This window comes from Xyrauchen texanus, chromosome 7, assembly GCF_025860055.1.
Source record: "Xyrauchen texanus isolate HMW12.3.18 chromosome 7, RBS_HiC_50CHRs, whole genome shotgun sequence".
NCBI classification, from domain to species: Eukaryota; Metazoa; Chordata; class Actinopteri; order Cypriniformes; family Catostomidae; genus Xyrauchen; species Xyrauchen texanus.
In genome coordinates, this window is record NC_068282.1 from 15,167,884 (window position 1) to 15,195,495 (window position 27,612).

Here is a 27,612-nt window from a genome sequence, read left to right on the forward strand (position 1 = left end):
GTTAAAACAATCAAATTGACTCACGATATTTATTCACATGATAAAGGAGGTCTTGAATACCCCAAAAATGACATTAACTCATTTTTGACCAAACATGATGTTACGCCGTTTTGCCTTTGTAGGGCAGTATTGTGCACCAGCAGAGTCCGGACACTATTCTAAAAACTTGAAGAGTTTCATATAAAAATAACAAGACTATATCAAAGTCTGTTGTAAGAGTTCCTGCTACCATCCTGGTGGCACTATGACTGTGACCCACAATAGCCACATCAATGTGATCAGCCCCCAAGACGATATGGGACACATCCTGGTTCCCATTTTTCCCCCACTTATCTATTGATCCACTTATACATAGTAACACCGATCAATAAATAAAAATCAGTTTGCTATTTAGCATCTACAATGTCTTGGCATAATGTTGCCTAAATTTGGTGACAGTCACATGAATCCCCTAGGAGTATTTTTTTGTGATTAAATGTTTTTAATTGATTCATACATTAAACACAGAAAAGCAAAACATATACACAGAATCAACATATATTACCACTATTACCACTCCCAACCCTACCCTGACCCTCAACAAACATACCTGTGGTCACATATGAGTATATAAACACTAGAGGCCTTCACGGGCCCAGAAATGTGTGCCCGAACCCAAAGAGACCCGGAAATGTGCTATCCGGAACCGACCTAGACCCATCTATTATTTGAAAGCTTGGACCCGGACCTGTGCAGAATTGAGAAGTTCCGTAAATGTACTACCCAGAACCGACTCGGACCTGTTTGCCCTTTTGAAAAATAATAATGATTGCTCCTTCAGTGCCACAGCTGCTGATATTAGCATTACTAATTTGCTGTCATCTGTGCTCTCTGAGACATGTCTGACCATATATTTTAGATATACAAAGCAAATGAACTCCAACCAAATATCTTAAAAATCGCGCCGACGGCAATAATGAACTTAGGTTTACGTCATCTGTCAACCACCGATATGGCGGAATATGTCCCGCTTTCTAAATAAAAGAGCCAATCTTCAATTGGTGAAGTCATCACGTCACTGCAGATGTTAAACTGACCCGTGACCCGAAGTACAAGAATGGGACCCGACCCGGCTGACCGCTTAAAATATAGACCCGTGAAGACCTCTAATACACACACAAAAAAAAATAAAAATAAATATATATAATAATCACACACAGTAAAAACTACACCTCTCACTCCACTGCCCCTCCCGAGCCCATTTCCCCACAAACGACTTCAAATTCCCCAGTATTCTAGATGATGCTTCCTTGAAAGCCGCCCCCCTCCCCATCTCTGAGTACCGCTCCTTAAATGGGGGCACTCCAGCCAACTTCCATCCTCTTAAAACAATTTGTCTGCCGATTATGTCACTGGATAACACCCAATTCCGTATGTGTTTATTCTCTATATTGATGACCGCCCCATAACCTAAAATCTGAACCTTCAACCAAAATTCTTGGATCTTAACACACCACCAAAAAACATGGGTTGTGTCTCCATCTTCTGATTGGCTTCACCAGCAGGTGCTAGTGTCTTTAAGACCAACCTTATACAATCTAGATGGAGTCCAATAGAATCGATGTAAAATCTTGAATTGCATAAGGCAATTGCATCTCTAGATGTAGACGTGACGTTTTTTTAGAATCCTAGCCCACAGTTTCAATCTCTCTCTCCCATAATTTCTTGAGAGAAGTTAAAGCTCCGTCCCCCAGACTCTGAATTAGCAGGGAGTAATACACTGATGCCTCATGACCTTTTCCAAAAGCATTAATCACCACTCCCAGAGTGTCTGCCATTTTAGGGGGGAGTATGCTACTCCCAAAAATAGTACAGAGCAGGTGGCACAGCTGTAAATACCAAAAAAACAGAGATATGAGAATCCCAAAATGTTGAACCAAATTTTCAAAGAATCTCAACACTCCCCACTCATATAGGTCACTGGGTGTAGTAACCCCCCTCACAATCCATTCTGACCAGCAGAAAGGGGACTTTTTATACATCATTTTGGGTTCAGCCATATGCTCGAGGCAACATTTTAATAAATGTCTGAATTAAACACTCTTTTGTCCATACCTAGTGCAAATGCGAGATAACGGGGTGTAGCGTGTAGGGTGTAGTTTGAAAGAAAGTCTTTGCAATGGCAAAATAGGGGCAAGAACTTCAGGGGCTCTCTCAGGTGGAAGCGACCAATGAGCCAAATGTCTGAGACCGAATGCATAGTAATAAAACAAAATCTTGGGGGACTTGGGTAGCTCAGCCAGTATTGACATTGACTACCACCCCTGGAGTCGCGGGCTTGAATCCAGGGCGTGCTGATTGATTTCAGCAAGGTCTCCTAAGCAACCAAATTGGCCCGGTTGCTAGGAAGGGTATAGTCACATGGGGTAACTTCCTTGTGTTCACTATAATGTGTGGTTCTCACTCTCAGCGGGGAAAGTGGTGAGTTGTGCGTGGATGCCATGGAGAACAGTGTGGGCCTCCTAACGCACCACGTCTCTGCAGTATTGTGCTCAAATAGCCATGTGATAATATGCGCAGATTGACAGTCTCAGATATGAGGCAACTGAGATTCGTCCTCCACCAGCCAGTTTCAGGCGAGTCACAACGCCACCAAGAGGACTTAGAGCACATTGGAAATTGGGCATTCCAAATTGGGGAGAAAAGAGGGGAATAAAATACCCAAAAACGTAATGCCCTGTTTTGGCCAATGGAAGGCATCTGGCTGAAATGCCGTTACTGGGCAATATGCTGTCAGAGCCAAAGATTTAGACCAATTAACTCTGTATCCCGAGAATTTACAAAAGGAATTAATAATTCTGTGGAGGAAAGGCATAGTGGGGTCGGAGATGAATAATAAAATATAATCTGCTTTACGCAAAAGCTTTTGTGCCACACTACCTGCCACTACCCCTGGAAAATAACCCTCCTTTCTTATTGTGGCTGATAATGGTACCAGGTCAAGACAGAACAATAATGGGGAAAGAGGGCAACCCTGCCGGTTGTAAAATAATCTGAAATTAATCCATTCGTTTGTACCGCCGCAACTGTGTGTCTACAAAGTAACTTAATCCAACCAATAAAAGTATTTCCGAACTCGTACATTTCTAAAATCATAAAAAGATAATCCCATTCTACCATATCAAACGCCTTTTCGGCGTCAAGTGAGATAGCAGTCTGATAATTTGCCACTGACCACATGATATTGATGAAACTCCTTATGTTATCAAAAGAGCTATGGCCCCGAATAAATCCCACCTGATCTACATGTCTAAGAGATGTCATAACTTTACTTAATCTGTTTGACAATATTTTAACGTCTGGCTGGATCAGGGAAATTGGATGGTAACTCTTACACTCGCTTGGATTTTTGTCCTTTTAAAGAATTAAACTGATCCGGGCTTGCGTCATGGTACCATTCTTTGATGATTTTAATGATTCCGTATAAACTTCTAACAAAAGTGGAGCCAATTCTGTAGCATCAAATCTAAAAAACTCAGCAGCAAAGCCATCTGGCCCCAGAGACTTGCCTGTAGTCAAGGCCTTAATTACCTCACCAAACTCCTCCAAGGTTATCTCAGAATCAAGAGAATGTTTTTGCTTAGCCGTTAGTTTAGGAAGTTCTAATGGTTCCACACAGTTTCTAATATCCTCATCAGTAGACAAAGACGTGGAACTATAGAGATCAAGATAGAATAAAGACAAATAACTTGTAGATTCATCCACATAAAATAAACAAATACAAAATAAACTCCAGCCGCTAGGCAGAAACAGCACACAAAAAAAAAAAAAAAAGAAAGAAAAAGGCTCTCAGTTCCTCGGACTGTCAAACGAATGGTCAGTGATCAAGCCAATTCTGCTGCTACACGATTGCTACACCTAATCACTCCAATGACTTGCAAGAAATACTTCACAAAACAAACTCTAGCCGCTAGGTGGAACCAGCACAAAAAGAAACGAAAAAGGAGCTCAGTTTCCGCGGACAGTCAAGCGAATGTTTAGTGAGTTGATCCACTCAGCTGCAATGCGAGTATCACAAAATAACTTACTCAGTCCATTGACTTAATCACTTGCTGTAGGCATGTAAATATTTTACGGCCATCCTTAGCATCTACTCTCAATTTGGCAAAGAACATCAGTGCAAAAGCGACCTTGCATTGATTGAAAAGTTTCCTTGAATCGATCACGTTTCTGGGAGTCTGGAAACAAGAAAATGCCTTGGTTCTTCCAAAAAAGCCTTCCTTTACTCCTCGCCTTGCCTCGCGTAACACAAGATCTTTATCGGATTTTCTCAGAAATGTTGGCATTATTGGGACCTGTCTCATTTAACGGATCGCGAGCCGGAACCCTGTGAGCATGCTCGACTTCCAGCTTAAGGCCTGTTATGTCTTAGCACACTAAGAAAAGAGCCCGTACAGGAATTTCACCATATCCTGTCCCTCTGCTCCCTCAGGAATTCCAACACGTCCAACATTTGGACGCTACTCTGCCAGCTACGGTTCTCCAAGTCCTCCAATTTCTCCCAGACATGCTCCAAATCCACCTTGGTTGCTAGCGGATTAGCAGCTAATTCCATGTCCGATAACTCCAGATAACCGATCTGTTTCACGACATCCCCCAGTCTTATAACCATCTCAGTGAATTTCATATCCGTGGCAGTGATCGATTGACATATTACAGCAAGATCTTCCAAGGCAGCAATTAACTTTTCTCGTCGAATTTCCCTCACTTCTCTGGACAAATCAACTCACAGGCTTGGGGGGCCTCTGTGGGGGTGTCAGCCTGAGCTGACGTAAGTGTCTTTTAATGTCTGCAGAGTCCGAGGATTTTGATTTGTTTTTTTTTTTACATATTTTCCTCCTAGAACAGTTATGGAACAGAGTGTACCGAATCTCACCAGTTTATGACATTAACAGTATTAAAACTAGCAAAGTGCGCAGAGTGTGCCATGTTCCCCCTCCTTCCCTAGGAGTATTAATAAAAATTTCGGAGCCTGCAATTTAAAAAAAAATCCAAAATGGATGACTTCCTATTGGATCGGAGCTAAAGACTGTAATTTTGAAAGTGGCCCAGCTTGATGAGATCAATATATGTACAAAGCTTGGTGACTGTAGGTAAAAAAGGGAGTGCTACAGAGCACCTGGTACAAACCCATGTTAAAGGTGGTGCTAAAGAGCCCGTCCTACACTCTATGGGTGACCTTTTGCCCAGGCCTAATGGCCAACAACTCTGATGTGTGAGCAAACTTTCACACATTTTTAAGTATGTTAAGTGCCCCAAAAGCACCCAAAACCTTGAAATTAATAATAATAATCCTTAGAAGAACAATAGGGCATTCACACTTTCAGTGCATGGCCCCTAATAAAATATCAGCAATCTGACCTCTCCAGCGTTGTGGGGTATCTTTGTCTGGAGGGTTGTCATCACGCCGCCTGTTTCCCAGGTCACTAGTGTTGACAGTAACCGTGGCTTTGATCTCCAGCTGTGCTGCCTTCATTCTATCATAAAAAACTCTGAAAAACTTTTCTGAATTTTTGTCTTCTGTTAAACGTTTGAAGAAGGAATGCTGCAAGGAGATAAAAATACAAATATAATCCAAATATTATAAGCACAAGTTGTATGAATTGTAGACAGAAACAAATTCTTTGTAGAATATACCAGTGAATACAAACAAATGTGAACATTTACATATCAATTAACTTAATATCACAACACTTGATTTCTATAGCATCGCCCTTTATCTGAGTGACAGGAATATCTGACCTGTATAATGGTGTTCCCGCCTTCCAATAATGCAATGGCCAATAGGATGCTCTCGTGGAAGACACGGTCACTGGTAGTATTCATGATGAGATCGATGACCAGGTCAGATGCCCCCTCACGATCCAGATGACACTGTACCTCCATCAGTGACATCTCGGCTCTACTCAAACCCCCTGAAGACAAACAAACACTGTCAGAATTATTTTTTATTATTCATTTTGACATAAACAAAGGTGAAGTGTTTAGTAAAGATGATAGGCTCTATTTTCGTAAGCACGCAATGCGCAGTGCTACGCGCTACGACTGTACACTGCTTCTTATCCAATTTTCGTGAGACCGCTTAAGTGCCATTTATGTGCCTGCACAAAGTGCAAGTGGCCATAGGTGGGAGTGTTTGTGGTAATTAATTGGTGCAAAGTGCAATTTGCTATTTTCTTGAGAAATAGGTCATTGCGCTAAGACGTTTCAACACCATGTCTGTTTTTAGCACAAAGTCTAAAGTCAGTTCCTGCATTTTGCCGTTCATGTCAAAACTTTGAAAACATAGTGGAACACCAAATTATGTCTCTGACCATAGCCTTGTGTTAAACTATCTTTAGGTCATGGTATATTTTTCAATAATAATAATAATTATTATTATTATTATGATGATGGTTATATTTACAATTGTATTTATGATCTAATTTGTAATGGTATTTATCCCACCTGTTATCATAGAGTGATTTTTAACTTACTGCAAAGTGGCTGGTGGAAGAAGATGGAGAGAACATTTTTAAATTAGATATGGGTTTTATTATTATTGTATTTTCATTCCACTTGAAGTGTAATTTAAATTTAGAAATATTTATGGTCAAATTTTTTTGTGTTTCAATTAATGAATTAAATTTTTCAAAATCAGAATTGACTGGTAGAAGTGAAGTGCATGCCTATAAAATCATTGTTAATACAAGCCTTGATTTGTGTGTAAGTAGATGAAAATTATTCACAATACTTACATTCTCTGTAATTTACAAGAGCCTACATCCATATCCTGAAACTTTATTTTTAATGCGTAAAAAAGGACCTTGTCCTATTTAACAAAAATGCAGTTATTGAAGTTGTTAATGCACAAAATAAAGTCTATATTTCTATTCTTCTAATACATTGCATGCAGTCCATTTACACTACCAAATCATTATGAATGTGCTGTCTTTGCTTATATTGCTGGTGCTTGAGGGAATGGATTATTTAATAGGATGCAGATGGTGCAGGAGAAGAACCTCCAAAATAAATTACACTTGACCCGTTTAGCACCGTATGCACGCAATTTCACTAAACTCACTTACGCCTAGAGTTAGCGCATGCTTGCATGAAAATACCAAAACTTCAAGACCATGCCCATTGACTTTGTGCTTATGACTTAAGCCATAGAGCTGTGCCTATGTCGTATAAACAGTCAAAATACACATGAAACCAATCCATGCCATATTTAGTAAATATAATCTTTAAATGGACTATCATTGATTCATTAGTAAGATTGCTCTGGCTAAGATAAATAATGCTCACAAGAAACAAGTACGCAGTAAATATGTAAGCGGTCAGAATTGTGACCGGTGGGAAAACATTTTGTTGCGATAAATTAAATTAAAAGAGATGCGTAATTATTCTTGGTTTTAATTTTCTTTTTCACAACAATTTCCTGATAGTAAAAAAATATACAATTCTGTTACTTTATTGTTTGCTATTTTTTTATTGGGTCCTATTGAGCAACTGAGCAAAATTTGACACTGTAATTTCCCACCGGTTAGAATCAAGAATAAATCTCATACTTTCAATAACTAATAAATAAATAATTACAAACAATAATAGACAAGGCATACAGTTTGTTTCACTGAACAATCCAAGGAGTAAAATACATGTGCCCACACACATTTGGGATTAAATCTGTTGTGTTTGGATAGAAGAAAGTTAAATCTTAACATTGTAGCAATTATACTCATCACCTTTACTGTACACTTAACTGCTGTTTCCAGAAGATGTAAAATTAGATGACAATGTAAATGTTCTCACCTGACTGGCTCTTAATTGGTCCAACAGGTATCAGGGTGGAGTTACTGAAGGTCTGACTCTCTCTCCGCCCACTACTCCTGAAGCCATAGTAACGACTGACAAGCAGCTGCCGCAGAGCCTCCCCCTATATGATTGATAAGTGTTTCATTGTGAATAAATCTTAGGGAGTTTTTTTCTGTGTCATTGTTGACTTTGGTTTGCTCATTTGGCACTTTTCTTTGTAGATATCCATTGTTAAAGGTTTTCCATTGTTATCTTTTAGTGTTCAATTATGATTCTGACACAAACCTCCGTGAAGTAAACAGAGTATTATAGGTGTTTGGTTAGGCAACAGGTTAGGTGATGTTAGTAATCAGGAATCAATGTGACCTACCCTCCTCTGTTCCTCCAGCTGTTTGGGTGGCAGACTGACACCCACCACCTGAGTAAGTGAGCAGAGTGGACAACACAACACTAACACAAAGTTAGTATCATCATGCAGCAATCTCAAACTCTACCCTAGCAGCATGCTTGACTTCATAACATCAGTGATCATAATTATTATATGGATCTGGAAAGTGGCAGTTCCATTATAGAGTATAAACAGTTATACAGACAGTTATATTTTGGGTGCATTTCTTAGTTAGTTATGCAACATAAGCAGTTTATAAGTTACATTAGGCTTAAAAAGATAAGATAATAGAAAAGAAGTATAAATCCCAGTGGAGAGATTGAGTACAAGGTAAAATTAGAGTGTTAAGAGATCAGGATAAAGCAGTAAATATCCAATATAAACTATGCTGACAAAGATATTCTTAAAGGGATAGTTCACCCAAAAATGAAAAATGTCTCATAATTTACTCACCTTCATCACCCTAACCCCAGATGTGTATGACTTTCTTTCTTCTGCTGAACACAAATAAAGATTTTTAGAAGGAATATTTCAGCTCTTTAGGTCCATACAATGCAAGTGAATGGTGATCAGACCTGTCAAGTTCCAAACATCACATAAAGACTTTTAAAAGTAATCCATAAGACTACAGTGGTTAAATCCATATCTTTAGAAGCAATATGATATGTATATGTGAGAAACAGATATATTCAAGACCTTTTTTTACCATTAATCTCAACTTTCATTTTCACATTCTGAAAGTGAAAGTGGAGAATTATAATAAAAAAGGGTTAAAAATGTTAATCTGTTTCACACTCAAAATAATGGCATTGCTTCAGAACACAAATTGAACCACTGGAGTCATATGGATAACTTGTGCGCTGCCTTGATTTTTGGAGCTTAAAAGGTCTGGTCACCATTCACTTGCATTCACAGAAACTACAGAGCTGAGATATTCTTCTAAAAATCTTCATTCAGAAGAAAGAAAGTCATACGCATCTGGGATAGCATGAGGGTGAGTAAATGATAAGAGAATTTTCATTTTTGGGTGAACTATACAGTTAACAATACATGTCCATGCCCCAGCGAACAAAAACAGTGACAAATACTTTTGGTTCATTTTCCCCAAGGGCATTTAAACTGTATCTGCTTAAAGATCAGTATAGTTTTTGGTGGTATATTGTAGTTCAGACATGGACTAAAAGCCACAAACTAATTTGCTTTAAAATCCAAAATGTCACCCTCATATTGACCTAACAATAACTTTATATACAGCAATAATATAGTCAATCACAGTTGCTACATAGCCTTACTATAGCACAAAATACAGTGGCTAAATAAGAAAAGTGACCTTAGAACTGTAAAACACAGCATAATAAGCCTGAAATAACACTAATAATCCACACTAAACCACAACAAATCCACATACATACATACAAAAAAAAAAAGAATATACAGTATTAGGAGTATTAATATTACAGTATTCAATTAGGATAGCCTCTCCTATTGAGGCTTTCAACAATGGAAGAAGAAAGAAGAGAAATTAAGTAAAGAAAGATGAAAGATGTGATGAATGACAAAAAGAGGACAACCTCAGTGACATCCATCTCATCATCAAATCCCATGGGCTGAAAAAGAGGAGTGAGGGACAGGTTAATGAAAGAGTGGACATTCGTCAAATGAAGCCAGTGGCAATTAGTGACCTGATGGTTAACAGAAAGCCAATGCATAACAGGGGTGAACATACATCTTCATAATCTTAAACACAAATAAACATGCTTTTTCAGGCATGCCGACATTATCAGAGACCACAGTATATATTCAGTACTTCTGGCAACACTTGGGACGGTATGGAATACACTTTGAGACTATGTTCTATCTAAATACAGTACACTGTAAAAAGTGGTAAAATGCAATTGTTACCTTTCTGAGCTATTTTTACCTGATCCAACCCAGTGATATTAAAAAAAAATGTTTTACTTGAATCATACAAATGTATTTAGATGTTACCACATGATGCACATTTGAAGGTTAAAATTTTTTTTTCAGTGTACCATTGAGATGAAACTTTTTTACTGTTCTTGTTTTGTGGTAAATACCTTCTCCCCGTATCCTCTGTCTTTAGTCATCATCTCTCTAAGTGTCTGCAGGACTTTAATACAAAGCCTTTCCTCATTTTCCTCCAGAAGTTGCTTGGTATGTTTTATTAACCTGTACAGATTAGAAAGAATGAACTAATATAATTAAGACATTTGACACACATGAGCAATGACTATAAAGGATCATATAAGGGCATTAAAGTCATGGTTACTGTTTGATTGCAGTGACACAAGGGGTCTCTTCTGACAGCCTTGCTTACCTTTGAACTTGAACTTGAGGAAAGCCCAATGTTAAGTTGATAGACAGAATTTGCACGCCCCGGACATACGGGTATAAAGGAAGCGGGCGAGAATACGGTTACGGCACATTACAGTGGTAGGGATAGTGATGTGGCAAGGGTAACTCAGCGTCTCGTTCCTTCCATCGGGGAACGGAGGTAACAACAGTAACCATGACATGTCCTACTTAAAAGCGCCATACACCGCCCCATGTTACGTGGCTGCCGAGCCAGGTGCAAGCAGGCTGTTGCATGTTAGAAGCAGCTGGGTCTACTGCACGTAACCCTCCCCAATGTTTCTCGTCATAGAGTTAAAAAGCGGCTGGGGCTCTTTACGCTATAGATGTATCGGGGAAGGCGTCCTTTCCCATTCATATTCTTTCAGGGGGAAAAGGTCCTGCTCCATATGAAAAGTGATTTAGGGGTATTGGGCCTCTCAAAGTAATCTAAATTAGCATTATTTTTTAGATAAGAATTTATCATACTTGCAGATGAATCCTCCACTCTCACACTTGCGGTGAGCTTCTGTGTGTTCTGGGAACAGCAGTTCTGGCCGATGCAGAACATCCACCAACACCGACAGCTCAGCCTGAACCAGAGGCCTCAACCGCTCCTCCAAAGCTGACACTATATCCTTCAGATACACATTCACACATTAACATACTGCACACCCTAACAAAGTAAGGCCCCAAGGCAAAAGCATTGAATACAGGATAAAACTCAATTGTTCTTAAACAGAATCATTTGTCTCAGCAAGACAAAGTGACACACAACAACAATCATTCACCTGGAGTCTTTCAATGATGTTGCGGTAGTCTCTGGAGGTGGTCAGAATAGAATCTCTGAGTGTAGCGTTGCGGACGGACATTCTCCAGCTTAGGGCTGTTTTCTGAACAATGCTGTTGGACTTCATGAATAGATTGTTCACTTGACAGTCCAGGTCCACTGGAATAGCTATAGCTCTGCCTTTTGCTGTCCAACACAAAACAGTCACACATATTTCATGGTCTTACACTTAGGCAGTATGCACATGGAACAAACAAGAAAAAAAACAAAAACATTACACTAGTTTCTGGATAAATGTAAAATTGATGTGTGTAATTTTCCAATGTTAAAATTCTGAAAAAAAAAAAAGATTAATTACTTTCTCCTATCCCAGTTTAATGTGGAGAGACAACTACAAATAAGCCTTTCTTAGGTTAATTCTCCCAAAAATTAAAAAAAGTGAGACAATAATAAAACAATAATCTGTTTTTTAGAGCCTTCTGATAAACCCGACACAGCAACATTGGCTCAACAAATGGCTTATGTTTGGGGCAGGACTATCTTTTTTCTGAACAATGGAATAAAAGTAGCAGAATGGAAGGGGTAGTATGCATGTTTGAAAAAAACATCATTATTATTACTATTTATTTATGCTATCATGTTTGGAGCCACTATAGAAGAAATGATACACTTTACCTTTAAACAACTTTTAATATCTGAAAGTTAAGACTGTGAATGTTAGCTGGAGTAAATGCAGTTCTTACCCACGTCACTCAGCACTTTAATACACGCTTCAACATTGCCCTTCTGACTTGAGAGCAGCCAGTTGCAGTGATACACACGATAAACTCCCTGGAGCAGCTGCACAAACACTGGCTGCCGGGTCTGAGACACAGAGAAAGATATATATAGAAAAAGACATAGAGAGATGGGTTTCACACATACAAATGTCCAGTTGATGCTGAAAAGCTGTGTGTTACCTGCAAACTAGTACTCTGGTCTGAGAACGGTGAGCTGAAAAAAGTGGTGACGATGCTCATGATGGTCTCTGTGACGTAGCGCTCCAGAACTGTGTCGGCATGCTTACGGTCACTCGTGTTATTGCAAACCTGCAGGAAGACAAAGGTGTGCATTTGTCATTAATATCCTCAAGCGAATGTGCGAGTACCAAGACCATATTTTCTGCATATGTGTTTGTGTCTTACTCTGCAGATGTCAACTAGGAAATCATCAAATAGTTTCCACATGTGATTACTGGTGTAGATCTCCTTCATCTCAACTTCTGTATCCACATAGCAGTGATTCAGGAAGTTCACATAGGCCATCTTCACCTGGACACATACACCCAGGGTTGGGGAGAAATGGAATAAATGGAATTGCATTTAAAATACAAAATATAAGTAACTGTATTCCATTACAGTTACAATTTAAATAATTGGTAATTAGAATACAGTTACATTAATAAATTATTTTGATTACTGAAAAGAATACTTTGCATTTTCTTGTAATTTGTTTCATTTAATATTTAGTCCTTTCAGATGGAAAACATTTATACATATAAATATAAAGAGAAAGGTGAGAAACATAGAGAGAGAAAAGGCCGCGGCTGGCCAACTTGCTCCCATGATAGTCATATTGCCTGTTCCCCCCTTAAGGGTGCTGGGAACCTAAGGTCTGTATATGACACCTTTTTCTGGGGGTGTTGGGGAAGGTTACATGTGGCTTCTAGCACGCAGTAGCTTTCTTTCACTTGTGTCAGCAGTTCACGTAACACGGTCTAGTGCATGACGTTTTTAAATGGGACCCCTTGTGTCACTATATTCGAAACATCGTCAAGTGAGTGACAGAAGGGGAATGTCATGGAGGGAACGAGATGTTGTGTCCCCCTTGCCACGACACTGGATACCACTGTAAACGGCCATACCTTATTCTCGGCTCCTCTGTGCAAAAACCCGACTGTCAGACCCATGCCTGCTTCCGTTTACCCGTATGTCCGGGGACAGGACATGCAAATTCAGAATGCCAATTTCTCATTGACCTTTTCTCAAGTTCAGATATATGCGAGGCTCTCAAGAAAGACCTTGTGTCACTACATTTAACACAACATCTCATTCCCTCCATCAGGGAACAAAGGTTATAACAGTAACCATGACGTTTTTCTGAGAAATTAACATGTGTGTTTTGTCTTAGTGTACTGGCAGAGTTGTTATAGTCAAAACAAGTGAAAAAAATCTTCCAGTGCTGAAGAAGTAATCCAAAGTATTTAGAATACATTACTGAATAATAGTAATCTAACCTAATATGTTATAAATTACATTTTACAGCATGCATTCTGTAATCTGTAGTGGAATACATTTCAAAAGTAACCCTCCCATCCCTGTACAGCAACATATGCAGTTGAAGAAGTTATGGAATGGTTTACCAATATAATACAGTCCCAAAAAAAAAAACTGCTTCAATTTTAACAACATATTCACTATGTGAATTTATTAATTAATCAATATATGCAAAAAGCCAAACACCTCTGCCCTTGACTCCCTTGGCCTACACTCACACACACACTCACCTCAGGGATGCAGTCTTCATGCGTGACCACACGTACAATATCATCGAGGGGGAGCAGTGAGTTACACTTGATCTCAGTGTAGACATTCTTCCCTTCAGTGCACACAGCCAGCAGCTCCACCAAGTGGACATGATACCTGCAAGAGTCAGTTTACAAACACACACATACACACCAAAACACAGTGTAAGAACAAATACAATATGATGAAAAATCTTTAACATGACCAAAGCCCACAAAAGAACATACTATAGTAAAATAACATTTATAGTATATACATATTATATAAAGTACATTCATATATAGAGAGAGTCTACTATTATTAGTGTTTGCTTTTTTTATTATTATTATTGGAAAATATCACAAGCCAGATTCGAACTCAGGTTGCCTCTGCAAAAATACCAATACAAATGCTCCAAGTGCTGGAAAGTACAGAACACACAAAACAATTAAACACGCACAAAAGTACCTGAGTGCACTGTTCTCATCTTGCCGCTCCCTCTCAAGACGCATCATTTGGACCAATGATTGAAAAGATGCTCTGTCGTTATAAAACACCAGCACATCCTCACCTGCTGTCACCAGCTACACAAATACACACAAACCAAAACACACTCATTTAAAAAAGAACATCATTTTCAAATCAAACACATCAAATAGCAGGCTTGTTTCTGTCACTATCACTAATTTAAGGCCATAGTGCATGAGTAGTGCCTTTTTTGCAGTAAGTTTTTGCACAGACCTCAGCCATGACAGTGTCTTGGCATTTCTTGATAAACTTGTTCTCAGCCTTGACAATAGTCTGCAGGAATTTTAGGTAGTGCACACTGCGGCCATGCGTCTCAATGCAGTGCACAAAGTGCTGCACCACTCGCTCGTTAATCTCACTGCACAACTGGAAATTATTCATGAAGATATGCTGCATGGTCACTGCCTCCAGAATCTAGAGAAAGAAAGACAAGGAAAGATGAGCAGTGTGTGTTGGAACACCTGGAATTCAACAAGTAAAACTATACCTTTGTGTGTTATCAAATGTCTTACCCACGGGTTGAGGAACAGGTTAATGTGTTTGTGAAGTAGTGTCTGGTTCTGTTGATTTCCAGCACAGAAGTTCTGCAGGAATTGATGGGCTAAAGTCATTATCTCCTGCATCTGAACATCCTCCCCCTACAACATCCAAAAATACACATGTAAGAAAAGTCAGTAAACATTTAGCAGATGCTTTTAACCAAAACGACTTACAGCACACTTATTGCAGGAACAATAATCCTGAAGCAATCTAGGAGCCCATTTAGTGAGGTCATCTTATAGACACAATGGTTTTCATACTAAGATAATGATATTTATCATACTCTACCTCAAATCTTAAATTTTGCAGAAACAATTTGACATTATTAGATTTAAAATAAAACATTTATGACCATTTCAAATTCTGAGGATTACTTTAAGCGTCCTCACAAGTCTCACAAATATAGCCCAACCTGTACACCATCAGGGAACGGAGATTACAACAGAAACCGAAACGTTCCCCTTCTGTCACTCACTCGACGTCGTGTTGATGACGTGACACTAAGGGTCCCTATTTAAAAATGCCACAACACTGAACGTGTTACATGGACTGCTGATGCAGGTACAAGCAAGCTGTTGTGTGCGAAAATAGCAGGTGCATCAGGCTGCAAAACCTTCCCCAATGCCCCAAGAGATGTCATATCGTTCCCCACATCCCTGAGGGAGGGAAGCGACGTAACTAGCCTAGGAGCAGCCCGCATCAGCCCTTTTCTCTCTATGTTTTCTCTCCATAGAGTGTTTGATGTGGCTGGGGCCATCTAACGCTATAACATGCATCAGGGAAGGCATTATTTTCCAATCCTATTCTTTCAGGGGGAAAAGACCCCGCGGAGACCACATCCTGCCCAACAGGATAGGTTAACATGTGGCAAATACGTCACATGGGCTTACCAGCCACACATGGAAGTGGAGAAGTGGTAGGTCCTGCCTCGACGGGGGGGGAGCTCTACAAACACAGCGACTGGGGGGCAGAGAGAGCTCTGCCCAAGGGAGATGTGGGCCCGCCAACAGTGGGACCGTACCACGGAAAATACATCACAGGAGATATTGGAATAATCAGAACCTGTGGAGCACCTATTCCAGTGCAGGCAATTCAGTGCCTGCGGTGGGTCTGACTGCAAACTTCTACCACTGAGTTCGGAGCCAGAGGGCTCGGGAGGAAGGACACCCAGGTTCTGTGACTTGTGGACTCGATTGGGGGAGTTGAGCGCACGTCTTCACCTCAGGAGAGGGGAAAGCTGCTATGCGCAAGCGATACACCCGGCCAGCTGTTGTCACCGTTTTACCAAATTCTACATGTTCGGACCTGTCAAAACTGGCTCAACCTGGAGGTTGGGTGTTGCCTAGCCTGCCGCTCTGCAGATGTCTGCTGGAGAGGTGCCATGGCCAGTACCCACGAGGATGCCACACACCTTGTAGAGTGTGCTTGAACACGTAAGGGGGCAGGTATGGCCTGGGTCTGGGAGGCCAACACAATGGCATCCACGATCCCGTGGGCAAGGCTCTGTTGGGGGCAGCGTTCCCTTTCCGCTGTCCACTAGGCCAACAAAGAGTTGATCAGAGTGTCTAAAGCTCTGTGTGTGATCCATTAGGTGTGCTAAGTATGCACCGGACACAGCAACGCTAAGGCTGGGTCTGCCTCCTCCCAGGGCAGCGCTTGCGTGTTCACTACCTGAACCCTAAAGAAAAGGGGTCGTAGCAACCTTGGGCACGTAGCTCTGTCTGGGTCTCAGAATGAAGTGAGAGTCTGCCGGACTGGGCTACAGGCAAGGATCGCTGACAGAGAACGCTTCAGGTCCCCAACCTGTGAGCACAATCAGGAGGGCCGTCTTCAAGAAAAGGACATTTAGTTCGACTGATTCTAGCGGCTCAAACGGGGGCTCAATGAGACAATGGAGAGATCCCATGAGGGGAACAGGCATAGCCTAGGAGGGTTCAGGAAGAAGGTCCTTCCTCAGGGGAATTTGCCAGGGAGGTGCTATCGCGAGATCCGAGAAGTCAGAGTGGGCCAGTAGGGGGCCACAATAATTACGTGTTCCTCGTCCTCCCTGACCTTGCACAGGACTTGTGCAAGTAGGTTCACTGGGGGAAAAGCGTACTCACGCAGCCCCCGGGTCCAGCTTTGTGCCAGCGCATCTGTGCTGAGGGGGGCTTCCGTCAGAGAGTACCAGAGCGGGCAGTGGGTGGAATCTCGGAAGGCAAACAGATCTACCTGTGCTGTGCTGAACCAAGCCCGAATCAGCTGGATCACCTGAGGGTGGAGTCTTCACTCTCCGCTGAGCATTACCTGTCATGACAGCGCGTCCGCTGTGGCATTTAGGTTGCCCGGGACATGAGTGGCATTCAGCGACTCCAAAGGAGGAGATAGAGATCTCTTTCCCCCGGAAGAGGGAACCATTGCCATGGTCATGTTCTCACAATGAGAACATGAACCATCCACAAACGCTGCCTCAGTGTGTTCTCTGCCCAGACATGTGAGGCAGCACCCGTGGCCGTCTGAAGCAGAGAGGTAACGACCGCATCCAGGAATAACACAAATACGGAAAGGAATCTTGAAAAAGACGCGTCTTTAAAAAGACATTCAATGTCCAAGTGCTTGCTCTTTTAGAGAAATATACTCTTTTAGAGAATAAACTCTTTTAGGTGGCTGTCGAAGCGCCCAGAGGCGTAGTCTGCACTGGGGTGCAGAGAAGAGAAAAGAAGCTGATTTGCACCGTATCTCCAACAGCATATGCTCTTGATAGAGGTGAGTGGAACAGCAGTGGATTTATTCAGCTCGCTGAAACCCAACCACTTGGGTCCGAAGAAAGAAATCTGTCTGAACAGGGGCATGCATATTCTGTTCGCCAATTCTCATTGGCCTTTTCTCAAAGATAAGAAGTAACCGAGGATCTCAAGAGAGACCCCTAGTGTCACTACATTTACACAATTTTGAGTGAGTGACAGAAGGGGAACACACAACTACTGAGCTACTGTATCTACCTATACATAGACTTCTATTGTTTTTCTATAAAGCTAATTATAATTTATATAGGTTAGCCCTATAACTAAAAGAAAACATTTAGTACTTTTTAGTGTTTTGAAAAACAGCATTTGTGAATCTAATTTCCAATTGAGGACATCCCAAAATATTCCCAAAACGAGGTTTTCTCAGATTTAGCTCACTTTTGGGGACAATCTTGACTACAAAGCATAGTTAGATATATATGGGTGGCACTAGGGGAAGGCTACTTGTGCATCAGCCTGAATGTTTCAGTAAGGCCCTGAATGCTTTTATTAGTTAGGATCAGTTAGGATCACTACTTTATTTTAAGAATGTTAAATGTCAGAATAATTGTAGAGATAATGATTTATTTCAGCTTTTATTTCTTTAATTACATTCCCATTGGGTCAGAAGTTTACATACACTTTGTTAGTATTTTGTAGCATTGCCTTTAAATTGTTTAACTTGGGTCAAACATTTTGGGTAACCTTCCACAAGCTTCTCACAATAAGTTGCTGGAATTTTGGCCCATTCCTCCAGACAGAACTGATGTAACGGAGTATGGTTTGTATCTGTAGGCCTCCTTGCTCGCACATGCTTTTTCAGTTCTGGGGGAAGGGCTTTGTGATGGTCAGGGCTTTGTGATGGCCATTCCAATACCTTGACTTTGTTATCCTTAAGCCATTTTGCCACAACTTTGCTTGGTATGCTTGGGGTCACTGTCCATTTGGAAGACCCATTTGTGACCAAGCTTTAGCTTCCTGGCTGATGTCTTGTGATATTGCTTTGCACTGATGCCATCAATTTTGTGAAGTATATCAGTCCCTCCTGCAGCAAAGCACCCCCACAACATGATGCTGCCACCCTCATGCATCACGGCTGGGATGGTCGATATAGGACTCATTTTACTCTGGATATAGATACTTGTCTACCTGTTTCCTCCAGCATCTTCACAGGGTGCTTTGCTGTTGTTCTGATTTGCACTTTTCTCACCAAAATACATTAATCCCTAGAAGACAGAATGTGTCTTCTTCCTGAGCGGTTTGATGGCTGTGTGGTCCCATGGTGTTTATACTTGCGTACTATTTTTTGTACAGATGAACGTGGTACCATCAGGCATTTGGAAATTGCTACCAAGCATGAACCAGACTTGTGGAGGTCCACAATTTTTTTTTATTCTGATGGCTAATTTGGCTAATTTCTTTAGATTTTCCCCTGATGTCCAGCAAAGAGGCACAGAGTTTGAAGTTAGGCCTTAAAATACATCTATAGATACACCTACAATTGACTCCAATTAGCCTATCAGAAGCTAATTGGCTAATTGCCTGGAATTTTCTGGAATTTTCCAAGCTGCTTAAAGGCACAGTTAACTTCTGACCCACTGGAATTTGTTCACAATTGCTGGAAAATTACTTGTATCATGCACAAAGTAAACCACTTGCCAAAACTATAGTTTGCTAATATAAATCTGTGGAGTGGTTAAAAAATGTTTTTAAAGACACCGGTTGGCGGTGTCGTGCACGGGGTTAAAGCACATGTTTTGCTTTTTTCTGTTTGTTTGGTATGGGGTAAGTTTGGGGTTTGTGTTTGATTGATGTTTTGATTGTTCCCCGCAGGGAGCTGAAAGTAAGAGCAGGTCATTACACTGATAAGTAAGCATCTACAATTCAAGTGTCTTAAACAGATTAAAGATAAATTAGGAAGAGTCATTATTGTTTTAGCAGAAATTCAGGGGCAAAGTTTTATTTAAGCTAATGATCAGGGCTTTTTTATAGATCTTGAAGTGATGCTGCAAGCCCCTGACACCCCTCATGATATAATATTGGGATGAGACTTTAATCTATTGAAGGAGTCCTTGATCATTGTGAAATAATTAATGCTTCTCAACAACTTCTCTGGGTGATGTAATGTGGAATAATGAAGGCCTCATTTAAACTTCTTTTGTTGGATAGTTGCAGCTGCTCATTGTTCTAAAGATGTTCTAAAGGAATGTGTTTCTTGTCTCTACTCTCACGTTTCACACGTAGTTCAAACATGTATGTCACACCCATATAAGGTAAAGAACTATTTCATTGGTGGGGGTCCTGTGGAATGTGGTTTTTCTGGAACATATAACAGAATGCTGAACAATAAACTTTGAAGAAGGATTTGATACCATTGGGTGTCTGTGTCATTTCTTTCTTCCCTCAGCTGAGACGTATCGAGACGGGGATTGCAGATCAACAAAATAAATTAAATACATTGAATGACAAAATTATCTAACAATCATTGTGAAGGAAAATTGTGTAAGCCCCCTAGAGCAACATTGACACTTCACAGGATGTGTAAAAATCTTGGTCTCACAGATATTTGGAGACTTTTGAACCCATCTGGTAGGGACTATAATGTTTTTTCATCAGTCCATAAGATTTATTCTAGAATAGATTTTTTTTTAATTGCTCAATTGGATACATCTAAGTCTCAGATCATGCCCTAGTGAGTTTAGAGATGTTGCCACATACAGAGAAAAATAAATCATATAGTTGGCGCTTTAATGCATCCCTTTTGCAAAATCATGAATTCCAACAAATGTTAAAGGCTGATATCCATGTTTATATGGAGACCAACTGGTCCTCTGTGTTCTCTGTGGGTGTGGCTTGGGAGGCACTTGAGGCGGTTCATAGGGGTCGGATCATACAGTATGCCTCATTCACCAAAAAATCCAAAGCACGAGAACGTAGAGTTGGAAGGGAATAGTAAAAGTGCAGAGGCAGAGCTGAAGCATTGCATGTCGTCTGATGTCCTCCAGAGAATTAACCCGATTGAAATACAGATATAATACTATTTTGTCATGAAAGGTTGAGTTTTGGCTATTCAGTGCAAGACAGTCATACTTTGAGTCGGGGGACAAAGCAGGGAAGATATATAAAGCAGAGACTGTTTTTTGTACCATTCCCTCTGCTGGTGGTAAAATATTTACCTCGGCCATTGATATTAATATGGCTTTTAAAGAATTCTATCTTGATCTCATAGTTCCATGTCTCCGTCTACTGATGAAGATATTCGAAACTTTGTGGAACCATTAGAACTTCCTAAACTTATGACTGAGCAAAAACATTCTCTTGATTCTGAGATAACCTTGGAGGAGCTTGGCGAGGTAATTAGTCCTTGGCTCTTGGTCCATTGCCGCTGAATTTTTTAGATCTTATAGTACAGAACTGGCTCCACTTTTGTTAGAAGTTTATGCGGAATCATTAAAGAATGGAAAGCATCCAAAAACCATGACACAAGCCTGGATCAGTCTGATTCTTAAAAAGGACAAAGATCCAAGCGAGTGTAATAGTTTCCATCCAATTTCCCTGATCCAGCAATATATTGTCAAAAATTCTGGCTAACCGATTAAGTAAAGTTATGACATCTCTTATATATATATAGATCAGGTAGGGTTTATTCTGGGCCGCAACTCTTCTTATAATAGTAGGTGTTTCATCAATATCATGTGGTCAGTGGCGAATGAACAGACTCCGATCGCTGCCATCTTATTTGATGCCAAAAAGGCATTTGATATGGAAGAATGGGATTATCGTTTTAAGATTTTGGAAATATACGGGTTAGGGAATACTTTTATTGGATGAATATATAGAATTAAGTTACTTTATAGACACCTGGTAGTGGTGTAACTAAATTTTGTATTAATTTCCGATTGTTTTACTCCGGCAGGGTTGTCCTCTTTATCCATTATTGTTCTGGAACCATTAGCAGCCACAATAAGAAGGGAAGATGGTTTTCCAGGGGTGGTGGCGGGAGGTATGGTGCATAAGCTTTTGCCTTACGCTGATGTTATTTTATTATTCATCTCTGACCCCATCTATGCCTTGCCTCCACAGAATTATTAATTCCTTTTCTAATTCTCAGGATACAGAAAGCTTTGGCTAAGACAGCGTACTGCCCAGTAATGGCTTTTCAGCTGGGCACCTTCCAGTGGAACAAACAGGGCATTAATTATGTGGGCATTTTATTCCCAGCAAATCTGTCTGATTTAGTTAAGAGTTAATTTTGACCCCTTAATAAAAAGGTTTTCAAGTGATGTGGGCAGGTGTGCTTCATTATATTTATCTATGATTGGGAAGGTTAATGTTATTAAAATTAATTGTATTCCAGAATCTAACTACCTCCTACAGTCTCTCCCTGTAGAAGTCCCCCTCTCTTATTTCAAGCAATTTGATAGCACAGCAAAGTCCTTCATTTGAATGGTAAAAGTCCCAGATTACATTTCAGTACGTTACATAAGGTGATTGACAAAGGTGGGCTAGGCCTACTCAATGTTTTTGTATTATTATTATGCATTTGGTCTCAGACATTTGGCTCATTGGTTGCTTCCACCTTAGAGAGCCCCTCCCTGGTTTTGTACTGAACAGGAAGTTCTTGCCCTATTTTGCAATTGCAAATCCTTTCTATCAAACTAATCGAAGAAGTTAAGTTACACCCCGTTATCTCGCATTTGCACTCGGAATGGACAAAAGTGTTCAGAGTGTTTAATTCTGACATTTATTTAAATGTTGCCTCGAGCAAATGGCTGAACCCAAAATTATGTATTAATAAATCCCCTCTCTCCGGTTAGAGTGGATTGTGAGGGGGGTTACTACACTCAGTGACCTATATGAGAGTGGAGAGTGTTGAGATCCTTTGAAAATGTAGTTCTGCATTTTGGGATTCCCGGATCTCAGGTCTACAGGTATTTACAGCTGTGCCACCTGCTCTGTACTATTTTTGGGAGTAGCACACCCCCCCCACCCACTAAAGTGGCAGATACTCTGAGGTGGATGAGGCGATTACTGCTTTTGGAAAAGGTCATGAGGCATCAATGTATTACTCCCTGTTAATTCAGAGTCTGGGGGATAGAGCTTTAACTTCTATCAAGAGATTATGGGAGAAAGATTTAAACTTGGTATTGGAGGAAGGAGTGTGGGCTAGGATAAAATAAAAAGTCAAGTCTACTGTGGCAGGGCGGAGGGCGGGGCTGGGTCGTGATTCTACACACCTGGTCCCTTATCAGGCTAATCAAGCCTCCGAGAGGGATAAAGGCCGACTGCGGAGGATTGTGCGGAAGAGAGAGCTCGTTTACGGACATGTCCGTCATGTTTGTGTTTGTGCCTTTTGTTCAATGGAAAGGAGGAGGCGAGAACCGGCTTGTCGACATAAATAATATTTTAATAATAAACTTAAACAAAAGACAACAACACACACACGAAGGACATGTCTGTAAACGATCTCTCTCTCGTCGCACCACCGTCTGCCATCAGCCTTTATCCCCCTCGGAGACTTAATTAGCCTGTTAAGGGACAGGGTGTGTATAATCACGACCTAGCCCCGCCCTCCGCATCTACATCTAGACATGCAAGGGTGCGCCTTATGCAATTCAAGATTTTACATTGATTCTATTGGACCCCCACTAGATTGTATTGGCTTGGTCTTAAAGACACACCCACCTGCTTGCAATGCCAATCAGAAGATGGAGACACAACCCATGTTTTTTGGTGGTGTGTTAAGATCCAGGATTTTTGGTTGAAGGTTCAGAGTTTTATATGTGACATAATAGGCATTCAAATTTAATTTAGCCCCAGACTCTGTATTTTGGGCAATGGGGCAGTCAATACATAAAAATGGGGATAAATACATAAAAAATTGGGTTCTGACCAGTGTTATGATTGGCAGGCAGATTATTTTAAGGGGATGGAAGTCAGCTGGAGCACCCTCATTTCCGGAGTGGTGTGTGGAGATGGGGAGGGTGGCAGCTTTCGAGGAGGTGTCATGTAGAAGGCTGTGGTTTTGGGATTTGTTTGATAGGAAATAGGGTAGTTATTTAGCATTTTTGGGAGACTTTCGGGGTGGGGCTGTGGGGAGAGAAGTATAGTTTTAATTATGTATGATTGTTATTTATATATACGTATATATAAATGCATGTATGTGTGTGTGTGTGTGTATTCTTATATGTGACCACAAGGGTGTTCGTTGGGGTCAGGGTGGGGTTGGTGCTTGGGGAGGGGTAATAGTGGGGGTTAAATGTTTATTCAATGTACTGTATATATATTGTGTTTTTGTTATATATCTATGAATCAATAAAAAAAATTTTACTGAAAAAAATATAATTTTTAACAAGACAATACATGTTATTTTATGGGTAAACATGGTTAAAATAGCTTCTTAGATGTAGTGTTATCAAAAATACCGGTACTCCGGTACCAAGTCGGTACTCAAACAAAAGAAAACTGGAGATACCAGAATTTCTGAAGGTACCGGAGTACTAATAGATTACTGATAATGCTGAAATGTGTATTTCTCAACTCAAACATACAAACTAGCAACAACCACAACAATAAATGCAGTGTTTTCAAATAAAAATATTTCTACAAAATTAAATAATAACATCTTTGCATTACTGCAAACTTGTTATTTTCTCAATATTACACCTAAATAAAATGGAACAATAAATAAGAACATAGAAATTTTCATGAAAATAAGATTGTCCAAACAAACAGGGACATTTAATCAGGATGTAACATGTACTTTCTATAAACTCTTTTGAAAAGGAAACTGGATATAAAAGTGTGGTTCCCTCAAACCACTAAAACTGTTGTTGCTGTTGTGTTTTTTTTAAATGACCAACTGGTATTTCCAAATCCTCTTTCTAAAAAGTTCTACTTAGCGCTGGTACCTCTTGTCCAGTGTGTGGATCATTTTCTGAAATCCCCCTTTGCTAAAGGTGCATCATGTCTCTTTATATCTCTGTGAAGACTTGTCATATGGCGTGACACTCGCAAACACATCTGTAATTGTGCTTTGTTTTGTTTGGCTTACTGGGCTTTTTAATGTAGTTTTAGTCAATGAAAACTGTTGACATTTTAGTAATATTTTAGTAACATTTAATATTTTAGCCACTGAACACTGAAAAGATTTTAGCCATAAGAGTATTATTGATAAGCATTTGTCAATCTTGTCTATCCAAAACCAATATATATATATATATATATATATATATATATATATATATATATACATACACACACACACATTTTGTTGTTGTTGTCATTTTAGAGTTATTTTTCACATAAGATTGATCTTATCATAATGATCTCATCAATGATGCTACACGTTGCAAGCTGCAGACAGCGGGGGTGAGAGACGAGCGTCTCCGTGTTAGAGTGCGCATCTATGGACAATATATAGGACCCCCAGGCATAGCCTAGCAGGCTCTCTAATGCCTGATGACATGAAGCTATTTTGCTATTTTTTTATTACATATAACCAGCTAAAACCCATTACAATGCAGTGAGCGTAGGTCTACATGTTGTCTACTGTAAAATTCAATGTGTAGGGGAGTGAAATGTCTTCCCCACCCATTGTTGATGTCAAGACTAGTCGAACTCGACTCGACTAATGAGCTTATCTGGTCAACTGTTAAAAATCAGTAGTAGTGCAGCCCCTAATCTTAAGTGTTCTGAGATTTTTTTTAAAAACTGCTCTGAATAGAAAACCCTTCAGTTTAAGTTAAACAGGCTCACACACCTTCTCGTATGGGATCTGCAGCAGTTCCAGTACCACACTGTGAGCACCCATGTTCCTGAGGAGCCGCTGTTGCTGTTTCTTATTCTTCTTGCCAGAGATGCCCTCCAATACACACAATTTACTCAGCCTTAGCAAGATCTACATTTACAAACACACACACACACACACACACACACACACATACTCAAACATAATCCTGACTCCACAGAACATCCAACTTGCTTGTCAAAACCAACAAACTTAATGGAAAAACACACTCAACCTCCTTTACGACTCTGTAGTTAGAGCTACTGCTGCTCTCAACTTTGGGTTTGTTAGGTCTATTTGAGTTGTTGTCACCCTGTCAGAGTAGAAGATCTTGTTTATCCATTAAAAATATTTGCTATTACAGAGATGCATTGGTTAATTTTGTACACATAATAATGTCGTTCTTTATGGTCTTTACCTTGTGGTGAGCTTCAGTGGTGCCTTCTCCTGTGTCTGACCCCTGTCTCTTATACACCCATAACTCTGATTTCTCAACTACAGACCTCAGCTGGTCCAGATCTGACTTGATCTGTTTGTAATTCTCCACATCCTGACTGGTCACCAGGAGCTGAACCTTGAGAGATAAAACATAATATTCACTTTTTTTTAATAGTAAGTTAAAGCAATAAGCTATGTTAGGCTATGTGAATAAGAATGTATTTATTTCTAGATAAATATACGGCTGCATAAATACCTGTTTGAAAGCCTGTAAGACCTCCTGCCGTTGACTGAAGTGTCGGAAGAGCAGGTGTAGAGCACGTGACACCAGTGGAGGATAATCATGCATGGTCAGGTGCAGCAGGACCCTCAAAAACGTACGGCCACCATGATCATCAAGATCCAATGGAGTGTTCTCTTCACTACATACACAAACACACACACACCGATGTACACAAATATGTAAACATCAGACAAACTATCAATTATCACATTGCTCTTCACAACCATCTTACCTTCCTCCAAAAATCCCTTCTGCCTGCTCTTCAATGTGCTCAAAGTCCAGGGCACCTATCAAGACAGGGGTTATTCACACAACATTTTACACATAACAGCTAATACTGACACGATCACACAACCTCTCATCCCACCTTGAACACTGGCAGGAGAGTCTTGGTTTATAGATGGCTCTGTCTGAGAAGTGCTCTCATCAAACTCTGTCTTAAAAATACAGAGCAGGCATGAGATCCTGTAGTCCAATCGCACATTCAAAATAAACTGCACAGAAGATGAGAGAGAGAATAGAGGTTGTAATACTTTAAAATAATTGAGAAGAGCATGAACTACTAAAGAACTGAATTGTTTGGAGCATCATATACCAGATGGAATATGTCAGAAATGTTTTAACACCTGCAGGATCTCAATGATCTTGAGTTTGGTGTCCATCACCAGTATGTCTTGTTTCTGAGGTTCAGTTTGGGCTTTAACTGCCCCTCTGTCAGGAGGGTTGTGGGGTGTAGCTGGCAGAAATCCCCCACCCCTCAACACCACCTGAGTCATCAGCTCTCCCACCCCGTGTATGGACCGCATCACACTTCCTATAGACACAAACACAAAATAACGCTTTAACACAGTGTTTCGTTTGTTTGGTCAAATTCAAACTTATGTTCGAATCTAATGAAGCAATCCAACCAAGCATGAACACAATCTTAATCTGAGACATGTACATGACTTAAACTTGAAATTCAAATCACTACTAGGTAGACCTCTGAGAGCCTCATTTAGCATAAGAGTATGTTGTTTCTGACCTTTTCCAGGCTCTCTGTCCGGCTTGATGGTGAAGGGGGTGCTGATATGAACACAGTCCAGGATGGCCAGCAGGATTTTAGTCAACCTCAGCAGGTCACTGAAGTTGTAGAAGCCAAAATAAATCAGGTTTCTCGCCAGGTTCACCACCTATAGCAGAGGCAATGGAAAAGCGTGTCGGAAAAAGATATAGTATGTAATTCATGTCCCAAACAAATGGCATTGATTAAAGCATAGTGTACACTTCAGGACTCAATCTCGTCTCCTTTGATGTTTTGAATCGGCAACTGGTCTGCGATGAGAAGACTAGGATCTCACGACGAAAGGTCTTGATGTGTGCG

The 27,612-nt window shown here is 40.3% G+C and overlaps 1 protein-coding gene across 2 annotated transcripts in view; it reads right to left on the reverse strand.

Moving 5' to 3' along the window:
- itpr1a (inositol 1,4,5-trisphosphate receptor, type 1a) overlaps positions 1-27,612 on the reverse strand; it is an 82,351-nt gene that overhangs the window by 17,157 nt on the left and 37,582 nt on the right. Inside the window, exons 22-44 of one of the 2 annotated variants that reach the window (XM_052129988.1) lie at positions 27,274-27,421; positions 26,876-27,063; positions 26,617-26,743; positions 26,482-26,536; positions 26,223-26,388; positions 25,947-26,102; positions 25,764-25,841; positions 25,502-25,639; positions 14,947-15,072; positions 14,648-14,848; positions 14,375-14,490; positions 13,909-14,044; positions 12,548-12,673; positions 12,323-12,451; positions 12,107-12,227; positions 11,365-11,549; positions 11,063-11,211; positions 10,300-10,411; positions 9,793-9,828; positions 8,204-8,251; positions 7,831-7,954; positions 5,782-5,954; positions 5,401-5,584 (exon numbers count right to left, since the gene is read on the reverse strand). In XM_052129988.1, coding sequence (XP_051985948.1) covers positions 5,401-5,584; positions 5,782-5,954; positions 7,831-7,954; positions 8,204-8,251; positions 9,793-9,828; positions 10,300-10,411; positions 11,063-11,211; positions 11,365-11,549; positions 12,107-12,227; positions 12,323-12,451; positions 12,548-12,673; positions 13,909-14,044; positions 14,375-14,490; positions 14,648-14,848; positions 14,947-15,072; positions 25,502-25,639; positions 25,764-25,841; positions 25,947-26,102; positions 26,223-26,388; positions 26,482-26,536; positions 26,617-26,743; positions 26,876-27,063; positions 27,274-27,421 — 3,022 coding nt within the window. The remainder of the gene's footprint in view (positions 1-5,400; positions 5,585-5,781; positions 5,955-7,830; positions 7,955-8,203; positions 8,252-9,792; positions 9,829-10,299; positions 10,412-11,062; positions 11,212-11,364; positions 11,550-12,106; positions 12,228-12,322; positions 12,452-12,547; positions 12,674-13,908; positions 14,045-14,374; positions 14,491-14,647; positions 14,849-14,946; positions 15,073-25,501; positions 25,640-25,763; positions 25,842-25,946; positions 26,103-26,222; positions 26,389-26,481; positions 26,537-26,616; positions 26,744-26,875; positions 27,064-27,273; positions 27,422-27,612) is intronic. The other variant, XM_052129989.1, reaches the window with a different exon arrangement.